The 26,160-nt window shown below is 27.6% G+C and overlaps 1 protein-coding gene across 2 annotated transcripts; it reads right to left on the bottom strand.

Annotated features, from left to right (window-relative positions):
• Positions 1–7,772: 7,772 nt before the first annotated feature.
• LOC100209881 (SUMO-conjugating enzyme UBC9-A) lies at positions 7,773–25,305 on the bottom strand. 2 transcript variants are annotated; one of them, XM_065790674.1, is made up of 7 exons: positions 25,143–25,305; positions 23,670–23,730; positions 23,289–23,308; positions 23,107–23,179; positions 17,198–17,301; positions 10,655–10,734; positions 7,773–8,123 (listed from the first exon to the last, which is right to left on the bottom strand). In XM_065790674.1, the coding sequence occupies exons 1-7, from the start codon at positions 25,218–25,220 to the stop codon at positions 8,063–8,065; spliced, it is 477 nt and encodes a 158-aa protein (XP_065646746.1). In that variant the 5' UTR covers positions 25,221–25,305; the 3' UTR covers positions 7,773–8,062. The 2 variants fall into 2 exon arrangements, with proteins under 2 accessions (XP_065646746.1, XP_065646745.1); XM_065790673.1 differs by having other exon boundaries at positions 7,901–8,123; positions 10,623–10,734.
• Positions 25,306–26,160: the final 855 nt, after the last annotated feature.

Genomic DNA, 26,160 nt, shown 5'->3' with positions numbered 1-26,160 from the left:
TTGTTTATAAAACTTAAATTTAAACTAAATTAACTTTGGTTGGGTGTTAGAAGTGTCAGTAAGAGCTTAAGGTAGCTTGTAGCAGTCAAATAGCTAATTGAGTTCTTGGTTATTGAGTTCTTGGTTCCTGGAAATTGCGCATTTTCAAAATAAGTATCTATTATATTTTCTGACACTTGTTACAATTTTTAACCTTAACTAGAGCCAGAAATCTTTTATTATCTAAATAAATGGTTGATTTATGGTTCACTGTTTTTAAATTTTCTTTTTCATCTCACTTTTGTATTCACTTCTTCTTCCTTCATCCATTTTTTCTTCTTTCTTTGAGAAAACTATTGTTTTACCTCATTATGCTATAGTTAATTTATAAAAAACATTCAATACAAAGGTAAAACTGGTCAATCCCAAATCTGTAAAAGTAACTAATTGCTAGTTTTGGTTGAATCGTTAAATTGATGTTACATTAGTAATTAACTTTTGTTTGCATTGTTACATATACACACATAAAAAATGTAACATATACACATCTAAAAATACATATACATATAAACATACATATACGTATATATACACACACACACACAGACAATATACATATATGCACAATCAGAAATAAACACACATATACACACTGCATACACCAGTATACACACACATATATGTATATATATATATGCATATACACAAACTCATATATATATGTACATACATATATATGATATATTGGTGATATATTGGTGTATGTATATATATATATATGTACATATATATATACATACACCAATATACACACACACATGTATATACATATATGCATATACACAAACTCACCACATAGATACATACCTACATATATATATATATATGTAGGTATGTATCTATGTGATTATAGGTATGTATCTATGTAGGTATGTATCTATGTGTAAATATATATACTTATATGTATATATAAGTATATATATTTGTATATATACAAATATATATACTTATATATACATATATATATATACATATATATATGTATATGTATATGCATATATATATATATACAGATATATATATATATATATATATATATATATATATATATATATATATATATATATATATATATATATATATATATATAATGTTTGCGCTTCAGTTTGCATGTGCTGACCAATCTGTGAATAAAATGCTCAAGTAAGTGGCGACATTTTGAAATAAAAAAAGGATGAGTCAGCTACCTTCGAAACCACTAATATATTAAGTTAAAGACAGTGTACAATGTATTGTACGTGAGTGTAATTTTCCTGAGTGATGGCAGCAACAATATTTTGTGCACAATAATTACAATACCGCATAATTTGAAGACAAAGTTCTATGCTGCAACTAACGTTTATTTAAAAATAGCAACGTCTTTATAAATTTAACAATTGTAAAAGCTAACCTAAGTTAACTAAACAACCTAATGTTACTGTAAAGTTATTTCGTAGTGGAAACCAAAAAAATGCCCTATTATACCAAAACATGATATTTTTTTCTTTTTCTTTTAAGATCAAAAGTTGGTAACTAGAGAAATACCCTAATTATTTTATGTAACTTTCATAATCTTTGTTATTTTTTTATTGCACATCATAACTTTTTATGAATTTGGGCTACTGAGATGTATTATTTGTTTTGTTATTAATTATTTAAAAGTTCGGGGTAATATGGATATAATTACCGTAAACTTTAAAACTAACCTAACTTTATTTTTTTAGATCATTCCACACATATATGTGAAAAAACCTTATTAAATATGATAGCAATGATCTACAAAGAGCTAAAGAAGATGTTAAGTACAGAAAATTGATGTATGCAGCTGCAAAAAAATACAATATTCCGTATAAAATTTAAAAAAAAGGGAAATACTACAAAACTAAAAATACAACCTACAGCTTTAGATCTTAACGTTAAACAGGAGAAAGGTTTGATAAAGAAAAGACCTTAGAAAAGTTCCTGTTCCTGATTTTAATGAAATGTTTTTTAAATATTTATTAACATTATAAAATAAAATTTGAATACAACCTTTTCATTACATCTAATACTTTATTTCTAGTATACCTACAATCAACCTAAGTAGGGTAAATTGGGTATAAAAGCTGTTAAAAGCATGTTTTAATTAAAAAAAAATTTATTATACCCTAATTACCTTATTTATGAGGTAATTTGAGTATATAACATCTCACGGTTTGAATTTTTTTACAAATAAGCTTATGACCGCTAATCTTATACAAAACTATTTTTAAAAATCACAATGCTAAGACGAGCAAAAATAGATTCCAATTTTTTTAAAGGAAATAAAATAAATAAATAGCATAACTTAAAAGTTGTAAGTAAGTACTTTTTATACAAACTAAGTTTTCATTGCTGGACTGGCTAACTGGGATACCAGGAGTATCTTTGTAGGCCTACTGGCCCACAAATATATTCAAGCTTTTTATTTTTTAATTTTTTTTCCGGTGGTTTTCAAGTTTTTTTACGGTAATATATTACTGTTATTGCGCCCACTTTGTAAGATGTCCTATGAAGTCCTTACGGTCATATCGCAGAGCTCTGCGGAAGAGCATTTAATAGGAAGTTCATGCCTCTATCCAAACCGATGTCGCAAAACTTGCCCAGAGGTGGGGTTTGGAACCATGGATCTTTCGCATCTAAGGCAAGTGCGCTAACACTGCACCACGGCTACTTTTCAAAATATTATAGTATAAAATATAACGTAATATAAATTAAAATACAGTAGACAAATGATTGGTAATTTCTGTTAAATTTCACATTTGAAAAAGAAAATTAGAAAACCAAATTAAAAAAAACATTACCTGTTGACATCGTGTTGTAATTTATATTTTCAGTCGCTTCGTATTTTAAAACTTTACGCACGAACAAAATATCAATCGTGCGCTTTCTTTAAAAACCAATCAATAAGCTTTTAAAATTCATTGATTTTAAAATGACCTTAACTTTTGAGATGGTCTCCCAGCATTTGTTCTTGGGTAAAGAAGGCACTTTATGTAATTTTTTCTCATTATTATTTACAATAGCTATATATACTATACTTTTATTTTTCATCTTTTAAAAATTTTTTTTTCCAACTATTTAAATTCTTTCTTTGTTTTATTTCATGTGTAATCTTTAGGTGTCACTCCACTGATTAGTTTTTAACTTAATGAGTGGCACCTTTTAATTCATGAAAATTTATGTATTGGTATTATATGCAGTAACAACCATATAATACTATTTAAATAAAGAGTTTTGGTTTCATAAAAATTTTTTTCAAATTTGATAAATGAACATCAAGATAATAAAACAACCAAGTTTTAAGTGAGGTTATTTTATTATCTTGATATTAATTTTAGCTATGTTCCCATCATTTTTTATCCGGAAACCAGATTTTAGTCCCTTCTTCGCACTTTTTGTTGCAAAACGTTTTCTTTTTTAAATTTTCTTTGATTGGTGACACTGGTTGAAGTAGCATTATCATTAAAAAAACCGAAGAAGTAGAAGACGAAGACAGTTGTTGGTATGATAAAAGAGTAATAGGACTAGCAAAAATTGGAAAATCAACTTTATCACCAGTTTTAAGTTTTTTAACAATTAACTCATTGACAATTTTAGGAGTAGAAGAAGAATTTTTTATGACAGGAGGTGGACGAAAAGTTGGACATTTTTTTTTCAGTTGAAAAAACAAGGAAAAAATAATTGAAGGAACAGCATCAATTAAGATAAGATCTAGGTATTGTTGGTATGGTCGGTATTAATAACCAGTCAATTTCAATATCATAACTACAGAAGTTATGATATTGAAATTGAAAATTAGTTTTTTAAATATCAAGACTTTCAAAAGTTCGGTATTGAACGGTATCTTTTGAAAGTGTCTGATAGTATAAACTTAAATTATCGCAACTATCAAAAGAACCAAACACCTCGTTTGGTTAGCTCGCCTACAAGACAAAATATCTTAAATGTTTGTTCATATTTTTTACAACCTTTTGAAATTTTTCAAAAAAAATTTAACAATTTTTAATTAGTTTTTATTTCCCGAGAGACAAAATATGTACCAAGGCTTGATCAAAATTACATAGGTTGTTTTTTTTGGTAATATTTTATTAATAAAAATAAATATAGAATAATAAATATAAACTTAAGTCTCCAACACTTGTGAGAAATGCAAACAATGAATTTTAAAAAATTCATACAATATTATAAAAACTCGTTTGACTATTTTTTTGTGAAGAATTATAACCAATACTCAAAACAAACAATTAAATGAACTTGCTATTTACATTATTTAAGCACATTAACTTAACAAATGCTCCACTTAATCGACAAAATATCAGTGCCATACAACAATAAACGATTTTGATGAGACAAAAAAAATGATTTATTGACTCCAAATTTATTAAAGAATCAGAAAAAATATATTCAAATGGTGTTTTTATTTAAACCAAAAAACTTTAATGAAAGTATAAATCAAAGTCTTCACCAATGTTTCTGCTCGTCTTCTTCAACTGACCACTTCTTAATAACAGCTTTTAAAATGTTTTGTTTAATGTAAACAAGTTTTTCAGTTGTGTCTGATTTTAACAATATTCTTTTGCACGTAACAATGTTTCCTGCTTTCACTCTCTCAGATGACGTTGATGATGCTGGAATACACAAAACGTTTCTGGCTACTCCTGTTAAAAGAGGTAATTGAGGAGAATGAATTTTCCACCAATTTAAAATGTCAAAACTTTTTGGTGGAAAGCCTAGTTGCTTGTACGTTTCCATTTCAGTTTCAAATGGTGATGTTTCAGACGTGCAAAAGTGAGGTAATTCCTGGCTGTTGTGGCTCATTATCTCTTGAAGGAGTGCCTCAGCTGGGGAAAGGTTTTGTTGCTCTTAAGGTGTGCTTGCTGCTGGCAAATGTTGCATTTCTTGGGCTTGCTCATCTCCTAAAGCACATTTTTTCAACTGTGAAAAAGTAAGACTTTCTCTTCCAAATCTTGGTAGTAAGTGACCTTTAAATTTGGGGTCAAGGAAATGAGCTAATGCATTGTTGCTCAAACCTGAGGCACACTCTGGAAACCTTTTACTGAGATTTAATAGTAGTTTGGACACTAATCTAGCTGTGATGGTATCGCTGTAGGATACTTTTCTGAAGACACAACATCTGTGAAGTCACTGAACACTAGTAAAATTGGAACAGTTTTTTGAATCACTTCAAAATGCTCTTGCGCAGGGATAAGCGATCTTAAAATGTCATCAGTTTTTAAGTTGCTATTTGTTATAGCTTTCAATGCTGGTTTGAGTTTTAAATAAACCATCCATCTCTTCTTGCATGGTGGGACGATTTTTTTAAAGTTGATTTTTTTCTTCTCTGCAGGCATCAAAGATTTTTCTCTGACTAGCAATTGACTTGTGTGTTCTTGAAGCAAGCTTTTTTAAAGCTTGGAACGTCTCTTTAACATCCTCTACAGAACTGACACCTTGTGTTATTACCAAGTGGAGAATATGTGCAGTACAAGTAGTATTTTCATTGATCATTGATGATTTCTTCATTGCTGACAACATTTTAGCAGCACTATCAGAGACATAAGTCATTTTGCAGTCTGGCTTAAAGGTATTTCACTGATGATTGTGTCTTTTTTTAAAGGTATTTTACTGATGATTGTGTTTTAAGAGCAATGTTATCTCCAGTGTGTCGCTCGGGGAATGCAACACATTCAAGCAAAAAGCTCATAGTTGAAGTTTATGCAGCGCAAAGTTAAAGCAGCATATGCATCATTGCTTCAACTTGACCACAGATCCGTTGTGAAACCAACAGCATCAACATTTGCTAAATCCTTTTTCATAATAATCAAAATTGTTTCTCTGATATTTTGGTATAAGATGGGTAACTTGCTCCTTGAATATGTGGAGGTGCTTTAAGATTAACTTCAGGCATTGTGAAACCCGTAAGATCTTTGAACCCATCAGAAGCAACATGTATAAATGGTAAATTTGACACGCACATATATTTCACGATTTCTAAGTCTGCTATGAGCTTTCGCTTATTATTTGAGGAAAACTTTGTTTTTACTTTGCAATATAAAGAAATGTCCATTTTCATTTTTTTACCTCCTTCAACAATCTGGGCTTGACATTTTTATCCGCAGCTTCACCAATTGTCTCCACTGCCAATGCTTCAGTTATAGTTTCAGATGATTGCTTTTTACTGTCAATACTGTTAAAAATGTCTTTGTGGCAGCCTCGAATATGAAAGTCCTGTGGTGCTTATTTTTGATGGGCACTCTTTGCATTTAGCAACATCTTTGCCGTGAAAATCTTTTTGAAAGAATTCATAATGAGGACTTGCTCTTGGCATTATCAACTTTTAAGATGTTACTTTCTTCAAAACAATAAAACAATGTTGTTCTCACAATTAATTTTTTTAGACAGACCTGTAAATTTTATTTTTAAACGAAATAACCTATGCAAAAAAAAATTAAACCATAAAAATTATTAAAAATTAATTATTTTATGAAATTTACTTAATACAGTAGAATCTCCCTAATTCGAATTTTATGGGGAAAAATAGAAGTTCGAATTAGAGAGATTTTCGAATTATAGAAAGTTGATTTTTTTTAAAGGCATTTCACGATGACTTTGCATTTAATCGAAATATGGAGGTTTTCGAATTAGAGATTATACTGTATAATATAATTTTAATAAAAATTTTAATGGAGAACTATTTTAAATTAAATTTACTTAATTTAATTTTAATAAAATGTTAAATGTTCAGGTAAAATTATTATGCTCTGAAGTTTTTTAATTTAGGACAAAATATTTTTAATTAAATTTATTTCAAAAAATTCGTATTATTATTATTACTAATTTTTTTTTTCGATATTGAGTTCGGTAGTGGCAAAAGAGACTTCGGTAGTGATGTGAACAATTTTCATTATTGGAAAAAATGTTTTCACTTTCAAACACTCGATATTGAAATTGAGTTATTTGATATCGCACTTTCAATATTATTACTACCGATAGTTCGGTGTTTTTTGATACTTCAATAGTTCGGTAGCGATATCGCAATACCCTAGTCCTATTATTGAAAATCTTTAAAATACAAAATTCACTTTATATATCGTCTCCTTAGTATTATCTTGTTCTATCTACAAATGTAATAAATAAAATGTTCTAATATATAAAATAAATACAATATATATATATATATATATATATATATATATATATATATATATATATATATATATATATATATATATATATATATATATAATATTACATAGAACATTGTATTTATTTATATACATATATTTTTTGTATTTATTTTATATATTAGATAAAACATTTTATTTAATACATTTGTAGCACAACATAACACTGATGGGACGATACACTAGATGTTTAAGTTTAACGTTAAGCGTTGTTTACAAATTTAATCCGCCATTTGTAAATAGGACAAGAGCGGCTTCACTTTTCGGATCGAAGTTAGATATCTAGTTAGTATAATATACAATTGCTTTCGTGTATAGTAATTTCAAAGTGGCGGGTTGATTAAACTAATTTGACTAACGGAAATTAGCCAAAATTGAATCAATAATGAGTAACGATGAAATGAAAAAACAATGATGAAATGAATACTTACATTAAAGCATAATTAAAATTTGCCACAGAAAATCATTTTTAAATAAAAACTAGCTGAAGGTTACTCAAGAGATCCAGCCATAGTTTTTATCGAAAATTAAAAACAGAAACTTCATAACTTTAATGTAAATTTCAAAATATCTTTAATCAGCATATCATTTGTCATCTACTTATCTTCATACATTTTTTAAAGTAATTTTTTTAACCATCAATAAATGCCGTAGGCGTAAAAGTTAAGTCCCTGATCGTACTGGACTTTTATTATCTGCATAAAAAATTCTTGAAATAGTTGCATATAAGATTGAAAAACAACGACGAGAGAATAATAAGGAAAAAAAACAAACTTGAAACGCCTAGGCAGAAATTGGGCGAACATAATCCACCCATTGTATCTTTACGATGCAATAGTTTATATCTTCATTAACTTTGCTTGTTCTTTCACCCGTTGTTCATATAGGTGTTTTCCATTGCTAAAAAAAAAATGCTTTAACAAATCATAAGTAATAAAACGAGACGTATGCACTAAATTTCTTACTAGGGGAAGAGATGAGTTTTTGTTAGTCGTTCACCAATGTCAGCAGCTGTCAGCAAGTTAAGATGGCAATGAAAATTGAATATTAAAGTTGTTTTGACAAAGATATTATTTTAACTAAGATTGTGACTGTTTGCCCCTTGGTTGGTACACCAACTTGATAAAACATAATAAAAGAGTGTCTGTAATGTACGTCAACACTTTAGGGAAGAAAGGTTTTTCTTAATATACAATATTTACAGGATTTACAAGAAAGAAAATAAAAAATAAAATTATTAACTGTTGAAAAACTACATGGTATCTAATGTGATTAAAATAAAATTTAACACATACAGTCAGTCTACTGACATACTTGCACGTTTTATTGATTTTAACTTTTGACAAAAAAAGAAAAACAAAAACAAGACCATCAATTAAGTTCATTAAATGCTTCCATTGACAGAACTTAGAAAACCAAGTTCAAACCTCTCTAAGGGATAGTTAATCGTGATAATAAGTTCGTGGTCAAACACATTTGATCAAATTCAACTATTTTTATTACAATTTTTTAAATTAAAAATTACTGAAATATATACAGTCAGTCACAAAAGTTTTCGTACACCTTACAATTTAGAGAAAACACTTAATAAAATTAAGTGTTTTCTCTAAATTGGTATAAAATTAAATTTTAAATGCAAAAAAATAATTTTATACCAAAGTAACAAGAATATATCGTACAAGAAATAAAAAATAATTAACTAAATAAAAATATTTATTTGTAAAACTGAAAAAGTTTAATTTTGAATTTATAATATGCCACAAAATTTTTCGTACACTAAACAAAACTTGTAAAAAAAAAACAAGAATACGAAAAATTAAAAAATCTTTTGTTGTTCCTTTGGCATTTACACAAGCTTTTAATCTTCTGTTCATCGATGACACTAATTTTTCAGTATAAGAAGACGGAATTTTATTCCATTCTTTTAGTAAGATATTTTTTAACATATTAACATTTGTTATTCTATGTTTCCTGTCTAAATAATCCCACACATTCTCTATTGGGTTAAAGTCTGGTGATTGGGGAGGAGAATGCAGTTGTTTTGGAACATTGTAGAGAAACCATAATTTTACAACATAAGCAGTGTGTTCTGGATCTCGATCCTGTTGAAATATCCAATTATTTCCTAACTTTGATTTAGCAGCATCTGATTTCAAATTATTTTTTATAATGTCCAAATATACCCAGCGATCCATTTTAGGCTGAATAAATACCCAACTTCCCACTCCAGCTGCAGCCATCGATCCCCAAACCATCACACTTCCACCTCCATGTATCACTGTCGGAATTAAAATTTTTTATTCTAGTTCTGTATTGTTTTTACTCCATATTTTTCCATGGCTATCAGGTCTGAAAATGTTAAATTTACTCTCTTCAGTAAATAAAACTTTGTTCCAAAATTGTTCATCTTCCTTTTCATACTTTTTGGTGAACTCCAATCTTTTTTGTCTATTTTCTACACTTATAAACGGTTTCTTTCGAGATACTCTGCCATTTAATCCGGATTTTCTAAGTATTCGTCTAATATTTTCTGGATCAACTATCTTTCCAATTTCAAGTTCAACATCTACTGCTAATTTTGGTGCACGTGGATTTAAATTGACTTTTTTAATTATACTCCTTCTGTCTCGTGAATTTAAAATTTTTGGTCGGCCACTTCTTGGTAACGTATTAACAGAACCAGTCATTTCAAATTTTTTAACAATGCTTTGAACAGAGGAATGTGTTTTACCAACAATTTTGGCAATTTGACGAGGAGATTTTTTTCTTTATGGAATTTTATTATAAATTCACGTATGTCATTAGACATGTGATGTTTCGTATTTAAACTCATGTTTTTAACTAAATTTTTGTTGCAAAATTATCATTATCTTAATAAAAATCTATGAACGAACAAATTTGAACAAGTTTTAACCAACTACAAAGGAATTGCATATTTTAGGTATTAGTTTTATTAGTGTACAAAAACTTTTGTGACATATTATAAATTTAAAAATTAAACTTTTTCAGTTTTACAAATAAATATTTTTATTTAGTTTATTATTTTTTATTTCTTGTACGATATATTCTTGTACTTTGATATAAAACTATTTTTTTGCATTTAAAATGGTTTTTATTAAGCGTTTTCTCTAAATTGTAAGGCGTACGAAAACTTTTGTGACTGACTGTATATATTTCAGTAATTTTTGATTTAAAAAATTGTAATAAAAATAGTTGAATTTGATCAAATGTGTTTGACCACGATCTTATTATCATGATTAACTATCCCTTAGAGAGGTTTGAACTTGGTTTTCTAAGTTCTGTCAATGGAAGCATTTAATGAACTTAATTGATGGTCTTGTTTTTGTTTTTCTTTTTTTGTCAAAAGTAAAAATCAATAAAACGTGCAAGTAAGCATACCTGTGAACAACAAAACGTGCAAGTAAGCATACCTGTGAACAACAAAAGCTTCAACTTGTGCAGGGTCGTTAAAGTTAGGATCATTTAATAATAATTGAATACCTAGTAGAACCTGAAAAAGAATTTTGTAAATGACAAAAATATTTTAGGAATCAGTTGTCACCAGTAAAGTATTAATTAGGAAAATAGTTGCTCTGCAAGTAAAGAAAAAGCCATTCATAGCTTCCATTGTTTTTTATTACACCTCTTTGCGTTTAAGTTGACCAATTTTCACTTTAATTTGCCATTTTTTCATTTTAATTTGGCAACTTTCACTTTACAAGATGAAAATTGCCAAACTAAAACGAAAAAATGCCAAACTAAAGTGAAAATTGGCCTTAACTTAAACTGGCCTTAACTTTGGCCTTTGGAAAATTAGCCTTAACTTAAACGCAAAAAGGTGTGGTTTAAAATTTGCTTTTAACAAATAATTATTAAAACATGGAAACTCAAATAAGTTCTTTTTATTTTTTTTGCCAAAATTATTTGATGACTCTTAATCGAACAAATTCTATACTAAAATAATGATTTCTTTAGTAGTTTTATGACCAAAAAAAAACTTCATTGATAACCTATAGGGAAAATAAGTTATGAATATTTTTTCATAACATAGTTTTAGCTATTGGAAAACACGTTTATGCAAATACCTCTAATAATAAATATTTTTTAAATTAAAAAAAAAGAAGATCAACAGCCTCTATCCGACAAAATTAATGATGCAACAATGGAAAAAGACAAAAAAAAAGAGGAATTTACCTCCTTTTTGCCTTTACTATAACCAAATAAACAAGGCAACCGACCAAAACTTTCCCAGTAGGCAGCAGACATTATAGATTCAATGTTGTAATTTTGACTGGGAAAGGAACCCTCGATGGGATAAGTATAGTATGTCAGACAAATCACTAACCACAAAAACACAGAAAGGTGTTCAAATTAAAGGTTTCTGTAAACAAACCTGTTCATAAATACCTTTAATCCACCAATTCTACATTCCAACCCACCAATTCTAGATTCCAATATGCCAATTCTACATTCTAATTCACAAATTCTATATTCCAATCTACCAATTTTACAGTATACCTATAAAAAATCTTCAATTCCCTTTGAAGTTAATTATGGAGCTAAAACTTTTTTAACAAAACTTTTGTCCAATTTTATATTTTGAAACCAACATTAAACTGTTTCAGATTTATGCATGACTTATCCTAAAGAAATAAAGTTTTTCTAAACTAAAAAAAAAAAAGAGCTGAACCTAAATGGAGAACATTGCATCTTCTCTACTTCAATCCTCGTCATCAACCAAACATAAGCCATAAATACTATAGTGTCATATTTGACCTTCAAAGTTGAAAGCAGTAGGAATAATACAGAAATCATAGAGTAATCAAAGTTGCCAATTGTAGCCAGACTTGGCCGTTTTTACACCAGGTAATAAGTCTTCGCCATATACTTATTGTAACCAAATACAATATTTTACAGTTTAATAATTTAACTATATGTAAAATATTTTGTAATTTTGAAAGCATTGTAGTGACCAACACAAAATTTAAAATCTGCATTCTAGCACTATATGTAAAAACAACTAAAACTCATTCTCCTTTACTTATCATTAAGCTAAGTCTCATTCTTTTACTGCATCTCCAAAAACTCTTATTCATCTAGTTTTTTCCCTGCACTTCAACTCTTTGGAACTCTCTCCCATCTTTATGTTTTCCTGAAACATACAACCTTCAACTTTTTAAGTTTTCTGTCAACTGTTCCCTTGCTCTATAACTTTTAAAAGTTAACATCTTAGATAAGTTTTTATATAATTTAATTAATAAGTTAAAACATCTGTTATAGTATGTAAACTTATCCTTACAAAATTCTTTATATTAAAATACAATATTTCTAGGAGTTATATATACCCTCGTAATTACTAATAAGTATATATCACCCCTAGAAATATTGTATTTTAATATAAAAAATTTTATAAGGATAAGTTTACATACTATAAAAGATGTTTTAACTTAATTGCTCTATAGCTCTATTATTTTTTTCTAGTAATTCCCAACTTAATAGTGGTTGCTTGCAGGAGTGAATCAGATTAAAAAATAAATAAAAAATGGAAATTTTGTAACTTAAAAAGTATTGTAGTGACCAACACAAAATTAAAAATCTTTTTTTTTTTAAAACTAAATAACATTTTTTTTAGTTTAAACTTTTATCAATCTGTTAAAATTGTTTATATAAATAAAATATTTATCTTTAAATATTTTATTTATATAAACAATTTTAACAGATTATTATTTAAATAATTATCTTTAAAATCAATTATTTTTTTTATGGCTTTCTATTATGTTTATGGCTTGTTTAATATGGCATTTATTTTGGGCAACTTCACAATGTAAAGAAACCAGCAACAAAAAAATGCTAGATTTAAATATAATTCTGTTAATTAATTTTTAATTATTTGCAGAATTAAAATATTAAAGCAAATTTATAAGTTTAATATTTTAATAATTTTAATTATTTTTTTAATAATTAAAATTAATAACTAAACAATTTTTACCATCGAGTTAATTTATTGAAAAGTATTTGATGTTCTTCCAAAAATTTATTTTGATTGATTTTTTGTTTTAAAAATTACACAAAAATATTCATTTTTAATATTGATTATAAAAAACAAAATTTAAAGTTCTCATTTTTCAATTTATTTGAATTACAACAGGTCAGGAAAATTTGTTCAAATTTTGTTCTAGAAAATAAAGGTAAAAATAAACTGAGTGCAAAACTGTTCTTTAACTAAAAAAATTTCATCATGAGAAAATCCTTTTTAGAGAAAATATATCAAACTATCAGAGATAAAAAAACAAAAAGAATTAGAAAAAGGCCCATAAGGGATTTGTGCATAAGCTCTCGGGCCAGCATATGCATAAGGTATAGATAGTTAAATCAGCAACTAAAAGAAATTTTAATACAGATGAGAGAAGAAAAATTTCTAATGGAGAAAATTAACTAATTTTGCAAATTTGAAAAATTAATAATGGTAATGATTAATGATAATGACATTAAATGATTAATAATAATTCATAATAATACTGAACAAAAATCACTAGAAAAATCACATTTACTAGCTTCTGCACAAGCAGATAATGCTAGAGCTCTTTTTATTGGCTGTCGAATATACAAACTATGCAAAGTTTGTGAAAATGTGTGCTCAACAAATCAAACCTCATGATAATTTGCACCCATAACCTGGAGATTGCTATGAAAATAAAAAACATAATTTACATTAAAGTGTCTTTTATAAATTAAATTATATCATTAGGCAAACACTTATGCACACCATCAAGAAAAGAGGTTGACTAACAATAAGGCAGTATGAACGAGAAAAAATTTTTTTTTTTAAATTCTAATCACTTTCCCAAAACTGAGGAGGACACTATAGTGGAGAAGGTTTTAATTGTTGTTCCAAATTCCCTTGAACTTGAAACTCCAATACACAAGCTTTGACAAACAAGACCGCTGAGGAGAGAAGCCAGTTGAGCCAAGCACCTGGAGGTCAAACTTGGAACCTCTTGATTATAAACAAAGTTGTCTGCCATTAATGTGAATGATTGAAGTTTTACGACTAGTTTTCAAACAAAAACTCTGGGCAAAACTGAGAATAAAATAAAAACTAAGCAGATAGGATCAATCAGAAAACAATGAACAACCTGAAGTTTATAGAAGTTTTAATTAAAAGGAAAAACCTTATTGGATCATTAACAAAAATTAATATAAGCAAAAAATAGATTTATATGAATCCACTTACTTTGTCCACTAGACTAATAGCAGTAGCTGTAAGAAACAGAGAAAAAGAAAACATTTTAAATTCGAGGTGAAAACACCAAATGCTACTGTTGAAAGAAATAATGATGCAAAAGCCTATGGTTATTTTTCTTCTAAATGTGAAAACCTAAAGGTCTTTTTCTTCTAAAAGACTGCACTCTTTTAGATGTAACTTTGTATCAAACTGAGAGAGTCTTTTCACTATATTCTTCATTTGATATTTTTATGTTATTGGTGACTTTAATGCTCATCACACTAAATGGCTTGGTTTTAGCACCACTGACTTTGCTGGCTCTAAAACTTATAACTTCGTTATTTTTTAATCCCTTACTCAGATAGTAAACTTTGTGATTGGTTTTCCAAAAACCTTATTCACTTGCCTCCACTGCTTGATTAGTGTGTTGTCTCTGACCCTAACTTTTTTTTTTTATTTTTTTTTATTTTGTCATTAAAAAAAAGAATACAATGCCGTTTTATATAAATAAAATTTACATGACCGGGGCTAAAAGAAGACAAAATTTGCCTTATCACTACGCCCCGAATTTCACTTCAACTTTAATTTAATTCTTGTTCTTCAAAAAGTGGTTTTAACAATACAATTATCTCTCAAAATCTTTTATCTTGTACTTCTTCCTTGAGTTCACCTTATCACCGCACTACTTACTACTACCCTAAAACTGACTGATTTTGTATTATTACAACTATGCAACTGCGCAATTTATCCAAAGAATTATCAAAATAGAAAGAACAGAAACAAACGGATTACTCCTGAATTGAAACATAAGATAAGAACTAAAAACAATATACTGCTTTTTAATAAACATAATGTCTGGAATGAAAAATCAACAAAAACTGAATATATTAAGTTAAAAATTGGAATAAAAAATAATATCAAGAATAATATAAAACAATTAGAAAGTACTCTAGCTAGCTTAATTAAATCCTAAATTGCTTTATAAATATACCAATGAAAAGAAATCAGTGAAAACTCAATTTCAAGCTTTAGAAAATGAACATGGTGAAATCATAAATGATCAATTCACTACTAAACTAAATAAATATTTTCATTCTGTGTATGTTGATGATAATGATGCAAGCATTATTGAATTGCATAATATATCTTCAAACCTATTATTAGACAGTTCTAATAGCACAAAATGATGTTCAAACTAGACTTAAAGCACTAGATAAGTCAAAATTGGTGAGTTTTAATTTTGTTCATCCTTATGTTTTGAAAGAATGCAGGTCGCCAATATCATACCCATTATATTTAGTATTCAAAAATTTGATTAAAACAGACACCCTATCAGATAATTGGAAGAGGGCAAATATAATGCCACTTTTTAAAATAGAAAGCAAATTAAAAGCATCAAACTACAGACTGGTTTCGTTAACTTCAATACCATGTAAAGTGTAGGATAGAATAATAGCTGATTGTATCATGCAACACCTAATAAAAACTTACTTTCAAAAAAACAACATGGTTTTATGAAAAGCAAGAGTTGTACAACAAACCTATAAGAATACCTAGATATTTTAACTGATTCATTTCATAACGGAACACCGAAAGATGTATTGTACACACAGACTTTAAAAAAACTTTTGATAGCATTATTTATAACGCTTATTAGCGTTATATGATAGCGCAATACATTATATAGTTATTTACAAATGTAATTCTATAATATTTACATTTGTTCCCAAAATTTATTTAATGATTCAATCAAGCAATAATGAGACTCAAACTATTGCTTGATATATACATATGCATGTACATGCATATATATATTTTTGTAATTAACCTTCCAAAGGCCGATAAGGCCACTACAGATGAGGAGGCTACTTGTGGTTATAACCCTCTCTCAACTTTATAACTCTGAAATAAGAACCTTGACAAATAAGGTTGCAGCGCAGAGAAACAAGTTGAGCGTGGTACTACAAAGGATGTGGTGGGAATCGAACTCAAAACCTCTTGCTTATAAAGCAAGCGCTCTACCACTACACCACTACCGCATTAATATATATATATATATATATATATATATATATATATATATATATATATATATATATATATATATATATATATATATACACACACACATATATCATAGATCATCCAGGTCACATTTTAAAAATTCGGAAAATTGTTTGGGTAAAATATTCGGAATATATTTTCTTTTTAAATTTGCTTTTAGCTGTGTTGTTTCAATTTTTTTCAAGACATTTTATAATTTTTGTATGAGTGATAAGCAAAAAAGCTTAAAAAACAAATATATTACAAAAATATATATCTAAACCTGAATGCATGGAAAATGTTTTGAGTATCCAGAAAAACTAAAAGTTAAAAAGAAATATCCTGATTCCGGAAACATCCGGAAAAAGATAATCCCTGATATATATATATATATATATATATATACATATATATATATATATATATATATATATATATATATATATATATATATATATATGTGTATATATATATATATATATATATATATATATATATATATCAATTTATTAAAAAAAAAAAAAAACTCATTATGAATGTTTGCAGAATTAATCTGCTTCATCAAACAAGTAAGATGATTTAAATGTTATAAAATATTATTCTCATTTGCCAGATAGGCAAAACTCTCTTTCCTGGACCACTGGTAATCACATATATATAAACTTTGAATTAAATTACATTAGAAAAAAATTGAAAGGTTTCATACTTGTTTAATAGTTATTTGAGGTATCCAATCTTTCTCAAGCAATGATAAAGAAACTTTACCGGATGGAAAAACATTGGGGTGAAATATAGGAGGATCAAAAATACCTAAAAAAATAAACTTTTTTAAGGTTAGTATCCAGGACATCATCATTTTCATCATCATCATTCTCATCATCGTCATCTTCATCGCCATCATTATTATTATCACCATTATTATCATCATCGTTATAATCACACAGTTATATATGTGTATATATATACATATTTATTTATATATATACATATATATACAGTATTGGACAAAACATTTGCAACCAACATCGAACAATGCTAAAAAGTGTTCCTAATTTTACATGTCTTTAAAACGAAACGAACTATACTACCACAGCAAACAGTTCAGGAGTCTGGAGTCATAGTATGCCATGACATGAGCAATCAGCTGACAGGTGACAGCACACAAGCAGAATTTCATTGACAAGTGCCATTTTGCAGCGGACAAAACAAGTGCAACTTTTTTGGTTTGTTTCATTTTCTTAAGTCTGGTCCGTGTCAACGTCACGGAAGTTTTTTAATAATTAAAGGAAGTATCCAGAAGTTTCCAGAAGCATGCAGAAGCTTCCAGAAGTTTCCAGAAGAAGCATCTGGAAGCATCCAGTAGCATCCAGAAATATCCAGAAACATTCAGAAGTATCTAGACGCATCCAGAGGCATCGAAAAGAAGCATCTAGAATCTTCCACAACAGGTTCACACAGGTTCATTTTACTATATAAGAGACATGTAAATCGACATGTAATTCAGTCAGTATATGTAAGTCAATCAGTCAGTATTATCAAGACAGTTTATCGAAGTGAGTTTTATCAAAGTGTTTTATCGAAGAACATCAATACAAGAAGTGAAATACAACAAGTGTTTTATTACATCAATACAGTCCACATGTGGAAGACCGCGTTCCACCACTTCTAGAGAGGATTCTATGATTGTCAGATCCATCAAGAAGGATCCCTGGATATCATCAGTTGAGATGCAAAAGCAATTAGAGCTGCCTGTATCGGACCGAACAATCAGACGACGTGCTGTTGAAGCCGGATTGTTTTCTCGACGACCTGCAAAGAAACCGCTGATTTCACTAAAAAACCAGAAGAAAAGACTCCTGTTTGCTGCATCTCATATTGACTGGAATGTGCAGAAATGGCGAACTGTCCTGTTCAGTGATGAATCGAAGTTCAACATCATTGGGAGCGGTGGCATTTGCCGTGTACGTCGACCAGCCGGAAAACGCTTCGATTTACGTTATTGCCATAAGACCATGAAGCATGGGGGAGGCAATGTAATGGTCTGGGGGTGTTTTTCTGCTAACGGTCTAGGTCCAATACATCGAAACGATGGAATAATGGACCGTTTCATGTATAAAAATATCCTGAAAGATGTTATGTTACCTCATGCTGAATGGAATATGCCAATAAAATGGGTTTTTCAGCAAGACAACAATCCAAAACACACTGCAAAAGTTGTCAAGCAGTGGTTTCAAGACAACCACCTATCGGTGATGGATTGGCCGCCTCAATCTCTGGATCTCAACCCTATCGAGAACCTGTGGGAGATCGTCAACCGCAGAATTAATCGTAAAGGTGTTCGTAATAAGGATCAACTGTTTGAATAAATCCAAAAAGCCTGGGCAGCGATTCCACAAAGTTTCATTGATCACCTGATCGAATCTATGCCTCGAAGATGCAAGGCTGTGATCAACAACAAAGGATTCGGCACGAAATATTGATAGCGAAATACAGCTTGGTCAATATTTTGACAAGTTGCACTTGTTTTGTCCAAAAGGAAATCAACTTTTTTTTTTACATAGTTATTTCTTTAAATTGAAAAAATGCAGCACTTTTATATAAAGAAACTAAACTAGCATTATTTGGTTGCACTCGTTTTGTCCGATACTGTATATATATATTTATATATATAAATATCTATATAACGGGTGATAACTAAAAAATGAGAATAATTCTAATTCTCTGAAATTAAACTACAAAAGTCAAAAAAAGAAAATTACTCCTATGTGAAACTATACTCTCTCTGTTTGCATACTTATCATATGTTTTGTTTTGCATCAGATAATTCAGTTGTGTTTGAAATAATGTTAAAACAAGATGTACTATGTGAGTGCATTGTAAAGTTCTATCAAATGCACAAAAATCTTGGAAAAAAGTTTACTGAGAATCATTTTAAAACCGAAAATGTTCTAAGCTTCAACTATTTACCATATTTTGGCATCCTTAACAACCAATAGTAAAAGTGGTAGTGGAATTCCAGCTAAAATATTGAACAAGAAGGGACTTAGTTTGCTTCACGGTGCTTTCAACAACAATGATTCAATAAGTTAAAAAGATGCCGCAAAAAAGTTCATGTGTACGCAGTCTTATATCTGCAAATCGTTGAAAAAACAAGGAATAGTCTGCTGAAAAAAAACAAAAGCACCGGAATACGCTGAGCAACAAAATCAACCGTGAAATCTCAATGCTGCTGGATGACCCAAAATTACACTAGAAAATGTTTTGTTTTGGATGACGAAAGTTACTTCCCCTCTCCAAAATGCAAGTTTCAGGAAATGATCGATATTATGCAGATAAAAGTTCTATAACATCTACAAAAGTAAAATACAAATATAAACACAAGTTTGAGTAGAAAGCGATTCTGTACATTACCATATCTGAGAGGGGAATTTCCAAGCCATTGTTTAAGCCAAGTGGTTTGTTTATTGATCAAGAAGTATACCAAAATCAATGTTTGAAGAAAATATTGATTCCATTTCTTAAAAATATCATTCAGATAGCAATTACTTAATTTCGCCGGATAAAGCATCATCACATTATGCCAAAAAAACACAAGTCTTCTTGGAATGCCAAAACATCCCATATGTACCAAAAAACTGCAATCCAACAAACTTGCCTCAGTGTCGCCCAATTGAAGATTTCTTTGGATATTTGAGTTCGTTAGTATACAAAAACAACTGGAGAGCTAAGAATTGCAAACAATTGATTACCTAAATCAAAAGATGCATTCGTCAAATTGATATAAATACTGTACAATGCTCCTGTTCCAACATCAAGCTAAAACTGTGGTAAACTGCTGATGATGGACCATATCAAATGTTTATTAATTTTTACTTAAAGATAAGTGATATACCTTCAATTAAAATAAATATAATTTTCATTTTCTAAACATTTGTTTTTATTATAGCCCGATATAAAAATTCTCATTTATTACTTATCACCGGTTATATAAACATATATATATATATATATATAAATATATATATATATATAAATAAATATATATATATATATATACATATATATATATATATATATATATATATATATATATATATATATATATATACATATATATATATATATATACATATATATATATATATATATATATATATATATATATATATATATATATATATATATATATATATATATATATATATATATATATATAAATATACATATAAATAAATAATACAAAATTTTAATTACTATATTTTTTTGGTTAATGGGAAGTTACAGAGAGTAATTATTAAATAAATTTCTTTGGAATGGAGATAGTTTAATTTGGTCATTTGTTTTTATAATTTTTTAAGAGGTGTTTATTTTCGTGCCTACATTTAGAAATTAATTCAGATTTTTTATTTAATAAATTTTCCCCATTTAAATGAGTAATTATTTCAAATTTTTCTTGCAAACATAGCATACATTTTTTGGAAATGTTATTATAGACAAGGACAGATTTTAGAATAGACCATTGTAAATTAAAATTTTATTTTTTTCTTTTAAATCCCAAATATATTGACAGCATAGTCTCTTTTGACAGCATAGTTTCTTTTGAATATTTTTTGTGTTTAAACGATTGTTTGTGGTTGGCATAACGTTTTTTCCATTCCCCCTCGGTTAAGCCAAGGGGGAATGGAAAAAAATTTGAAGTAATTTAAAAGAGAAAAATTTAAATAATTACTCATTTAAATCAGGAAAAATTATTAAATAAAAAATCTGAATTAATTTCTAAATGTAGGCACGAAAATAAATACCTCTTAAAAAATTATAAAAACAAATGACCAAATTAACGGGTGATGCAGAAGTTATCGAACAAATCCTAATTTCATTATTTGAGCATAATAATTAGTTTTTGTGGTTTTATGCGTAGGCATAAACGTTCTATAAAATATAAACTTTATTATTTGAAACACAATTATTTAAAATGAGGTTATATGCAGCTGAACGAGAATCTTTTCGAAAGCGACTAAAAATGTTTTTTGTAAATAAACCTAATATTAAAAAAAAAAAATCGTAAATCATTTTGAAAAGGAAGGATCTGCTCGAAGTACAATATATGATAACCTAAAAAGACTTGAAACCGTTCAATCGTTTTCTGATAGAAAGCACCCTGGTCGCCCGACATCCTGGACTAGAGAAAAGAAAGCCGAATTAACGAGACTTGCCAACAATCGAAAAGGGGTCAGTCAGAGAAAAATAGGTATTAAATTCAGTGTAAATTAATCGACAATTGGTCATCAGTTAAAAAAAAATGAATATTAAATATAGAAAACGTAAAAATATTCCAAAATACACTATAGAACAACAAACAAAGAAAAGAAGCAGGAAACTAGTTAACCAACACTATAACACAAAATCGCTTCTAGTCATCGATGACGAAAAATACTTTTGTTTTGCAGGGGACAACATGCCTGGAAATTCTAGAAACTACTCAAACAACAAAAAGATATGCCCAGAAAGTGTTCGTTTTATAGGAAAAGAGAAATTTCCAAAAAAATTATTAATGTGGATAACCATATCTGACCGTGGTATGTCCGAGCCATTGTTTCGCACTTCCAAGGCTGTAGCGATCAATTCTTCAATCTATATTAATGAATGTTTAGAAAAACGACTTCTTCCATTTATTCACAAGTATCATGGAGACTTGAACTATTTATTTTGGCCAGATTTAGCAAGTTCTCATTATTCTAAAGATTCTCTAAATTGGATGGACCAATATGTCTATTACGTTGATAAAGAATCCAATCCCATAAATGTGCCTCAAGCAGGATTAATTGAAAATTTTTGAGGACATTTGGCACAGAAGGTTTACGAGGGAGATTGGCAAGTTTCAACAGAGCAAGTTTTGATTGATCGCATTAAACTAAAACTACATGAAATTGATTTAAACTTTTTACAGTCGCATATGAAAGGCGTCAGAGCAAAACTGAGATCAATTGAATATGGTGGTGTTTTTTCATATAAAAAATAATATATTTTTATTGAAAGATAAATGCTTTATTTAAAAAAATATAATAGTAGTTTGTTTTTTTGTTTATAAATAAGTTATTGACGTTTTTATTTTGTCCGATAACTTCCGCATCACTCGTTAAACTATCCCCATTCCAAAGATATTTATTTAATAATTACTTTCTGTAACTTCCCGTTAACCAAAAAAATATAGTAATTAAAACTTTTTTTTATAATAATTTATAACTTCCTGTAAAAAATTTTTTTCTATAAAATGAATTTTTTTTTGAGATTTAGTAACTCTTCCTGATGGTTTAGCAATGGTGAAACTTTAAGTTGAAGAAAAAAGATAGATAAGTGATTTTTACTAATTCAAATATAAATATATATATATATATATATATATATATATATATATATTTATATATATACACATATATATATATATACATATATATACATATATATAAATATATATACATATATATATATATATATATATATATATATATTATATATATATATATATATATATATATATATATATATGTCAGCTATGTCAGTTTAGTTGTAGACTTATATCATTATTGTTAAATTTGTATAAACAAAAAATTTTACATTTGGGTGGTTCATGTGGATACTGGTCTGTAAACTCTAGTCTTAGCTTGTAATGACCACCTTCCCAAGATGTCTAAAATTTCATAAATTATTAACTTGAATATTTAACTGTATGATATTAATAAACTCATACACATGAATTTAAAACAGAAATAGAATTAAATATTTCAAAATCAGATTACCTTTTCTACGCCTGGTACAGCTGAAAAGATAAATTTTTGATTTTTATACAAAATACATAAAATACATAACTGTAATATACATTTTACAGTTTATATAAAAGTTAACAGAAACATATATTCACACAAGAAAAAGAATTTTATAATATATAACAAAATATTTTATAACTTATGAAACTTGAATAAAAAAGCCAAAATAAACAGCATTTAATATTATCACATATATTTATCACATATATGTGATAATTGGCTTTATATTCATGTAATACAATGTTTATAATATGTAAGTTGATTTCAATAAAAAGGCTCAAGTTTTAAACAAATACTAAAGCCATATTATGAAATGAGACTAATTTTATTGTGAAGCATCAAAATAAAACTTACAACAATTCCATATTTTCCAATTTTCAATATCACTGTCTTTCAATGGCTCAGCTTTGAAATCCTAAAATATTTTAACAACAATTTACAATTAGATCCTTAGGTATCTAAATAACTGCATTTGTGTGTGTGTGTGTTTATATATATATATATATATATATATATATATATATATATATATATATATATATATATATATATATATATACATATATATATATGTATACACTTATATGTTGTCTGAAAGTTTTCTTCTATATTTTGTTGACAAAAAGTAAAAGTTAAAATGCAAGATTTTTTTTTTATTATTAATTGATAGACTGCCTGCCCCAACCAAACACTCAGTCGATGTAGCAGCACTCCCTTGCGAATTAGACTACAAGATAGTAGATGTAGCAGCACTCCGGTGCAAGTCAGGCTATTTGTCAGTCGATATAGCAGCACTCCCTTGGGAGTCAGGCTATTTGTCAGTCGATGTAGCAGCACTCCCTAGCGAGTCAGGCTATAAGATAGTCGATGTAGCAGCACTCCGTGCATGATTTACAGTAAAAAAAAATTAAAATAAAAACATTTTATTAAAAAAAAACAAAAATAAAAACATTTTAATAAAAACAATAAAAATAAAAACATTGTTTATATTGTTAAAAACATTCAGAATGTTTTTTAAAACATTCTGAATGTTTTTAACAATATAAACAATATTCAAAGGTCAATTAAATTTGTGTTTTTGCGGCTTTTTTAAAAAACGATTAATTTGTAATTAAATTAATGGTTTTTACTTTCTGACAACACGCAAATGTTGGACGAAAGTCAAAAGTAATTAAAAGTGACGTATGTGTTGGCGTAAGAATCACTTTTTTCCTTCCGCTCTTCCCAAAGACAACAAACTATAGATCTATATATATATATATATATATATATATATATATATATATATATATATATATATATATATATATTAATATATATATATATATATATATATATATATTTATGTATATATATATATATATATATATATATATATATATATATATATATATATATTTATATATATATATATATATATATATATATAAATATATATATATATATATACATATATATATATATACATATATATATATATATATATATATATATATATATATATATATATATATATATATATATATATAATATATATATATATATATATATATATATATATATATCAGAGCAGCAGATAAGATATATATTTGCTGAATCCTAATTGGAGGGGGAAGGCAGCAAATTTAGGGGGACTCAGGGACTCATTTGCAAATTTAGGGGCCCTTTTGTAAACTTAAAAAGCTTTTTATATATATATGTATGTATATATGATACATGTAGGTAATATGTATGTATATATGATACATGTAGGTAATTATGCACCATTAAAATGTATAAATTTAAAAAGTAGTAAAAATTCAAATAAAAAAACAACATCAAATCTACCCGAGGATGATTAACTTTCCAAGCATTGTATTCTTCTTTTAGTCTCTCATCAGCTATTGAATTTATAACAGACTTCATATCAAATTTGTGTTTTCTAGTACCTAAGTAATGTTTTCTAGTACCTAAGTAAAAGCACTAATTTAATTCCAGTTTTGTAATAATTTATATATAATTATAATGCACTTAAAAACCACTCTTTAAAATAGTGTTCAACATTAAAAAAAAAACTGTTATCAATTTGCATTAGGTTAATAAAATACTTAATCAAACAAAGTACTTAATTTATTATGGACTATTATAATTTAAATCAAAGTACTCTTGGGAGCTTAATATACTGGGGAAGAGAATAAGTTAACTTTTGCAAAATATTTCCATCTTCTGCAAGCTTAATATGAACTTTTTATTTATTTTTACTTGATGTTAACTGAAAAACTCTACCTAATTGATAAAAATAAAAACTTTTATTGTAAACAGGTCATAAAATATTATGCAGACAACTAAGTTTTCTGTATTGCAATAGTTTCACAAAATGATTCAATAAAAATATAGTTGAACACAAAAGAAAATAAATAGTTAATGAGGACATCCAGATCATCTTATTGTTACATAGTTATTAAAAATTCTAAAATAATGCTGTTACTATTCTTTAACACTATTTGCAGAGTTGGTTGAGAGCTGTTAAACTTTTCTTGACTTGATATAAATATAATGGAATATAATCAAGAATTTAATCTAAAAACAAAGTTATATAAATATATAATTTTTTATTATAAAAAGAAAATAGATATATTTATAAAGAACTAATTTGCTTTGAATTTTTCCTTTAGGTAAGTATCTGTTTTAGCAGCAAACTTTTAGAGAGACAATCGATGTAAATGCAAATAGTATTTTTTGCATTTTTTGCGATGTATACTGCAACTTTTTTGTGATGTATACTGCAATTTTTTTGTAAGATGCTCTATTTTTACTGGAAGTATACTGGAAGTTTGATAAATATTCGCTGTATACTTTTTACAAT

The sequence above is a fragment of the Hydra vulgaris genome, chromosome 02, assembly GCF_038396675.1.
Source record: "Hydra vulgaris chromosome 02, alternate assembly HydraT2T_AEP".
NCBI classification, from domain to species: Eukaryota; Metazoa; Cnidaria; class Hydrozoa; order Anthoathecata; family Hydridae; genus Hydra; species Hydra vulgaris.
Note: the sequence above shows the minus strand (reverse complement) of the source record. Positions and strands in the feature narration are given on the sequence as shown.

Bases quoted from the DNA above. Each gene is read 5' to 3' on its own strand.
- LOC100209881 (XM_065790673.1), bottom strand. From the start codon at position 25,220: ATGAAGTCTGTTATAAATTCAATAGCTGATGAGAGACTAAAAGAAGAA. The intron at 17,302-23,106 runs GTAAAATTTTTT...TTATTTTTTTAG, and splicing joins TCCACATGAACCACCCAAAT to GTATTTTTGATCCTCCTATA. The intron at 10,735-17,197 runs GTATGAAACCTT...ATTCTTTTTCAG, and splicing joins CTCAAATAACTATTAAACAA to GTTCTACTAGGTATTCAATT.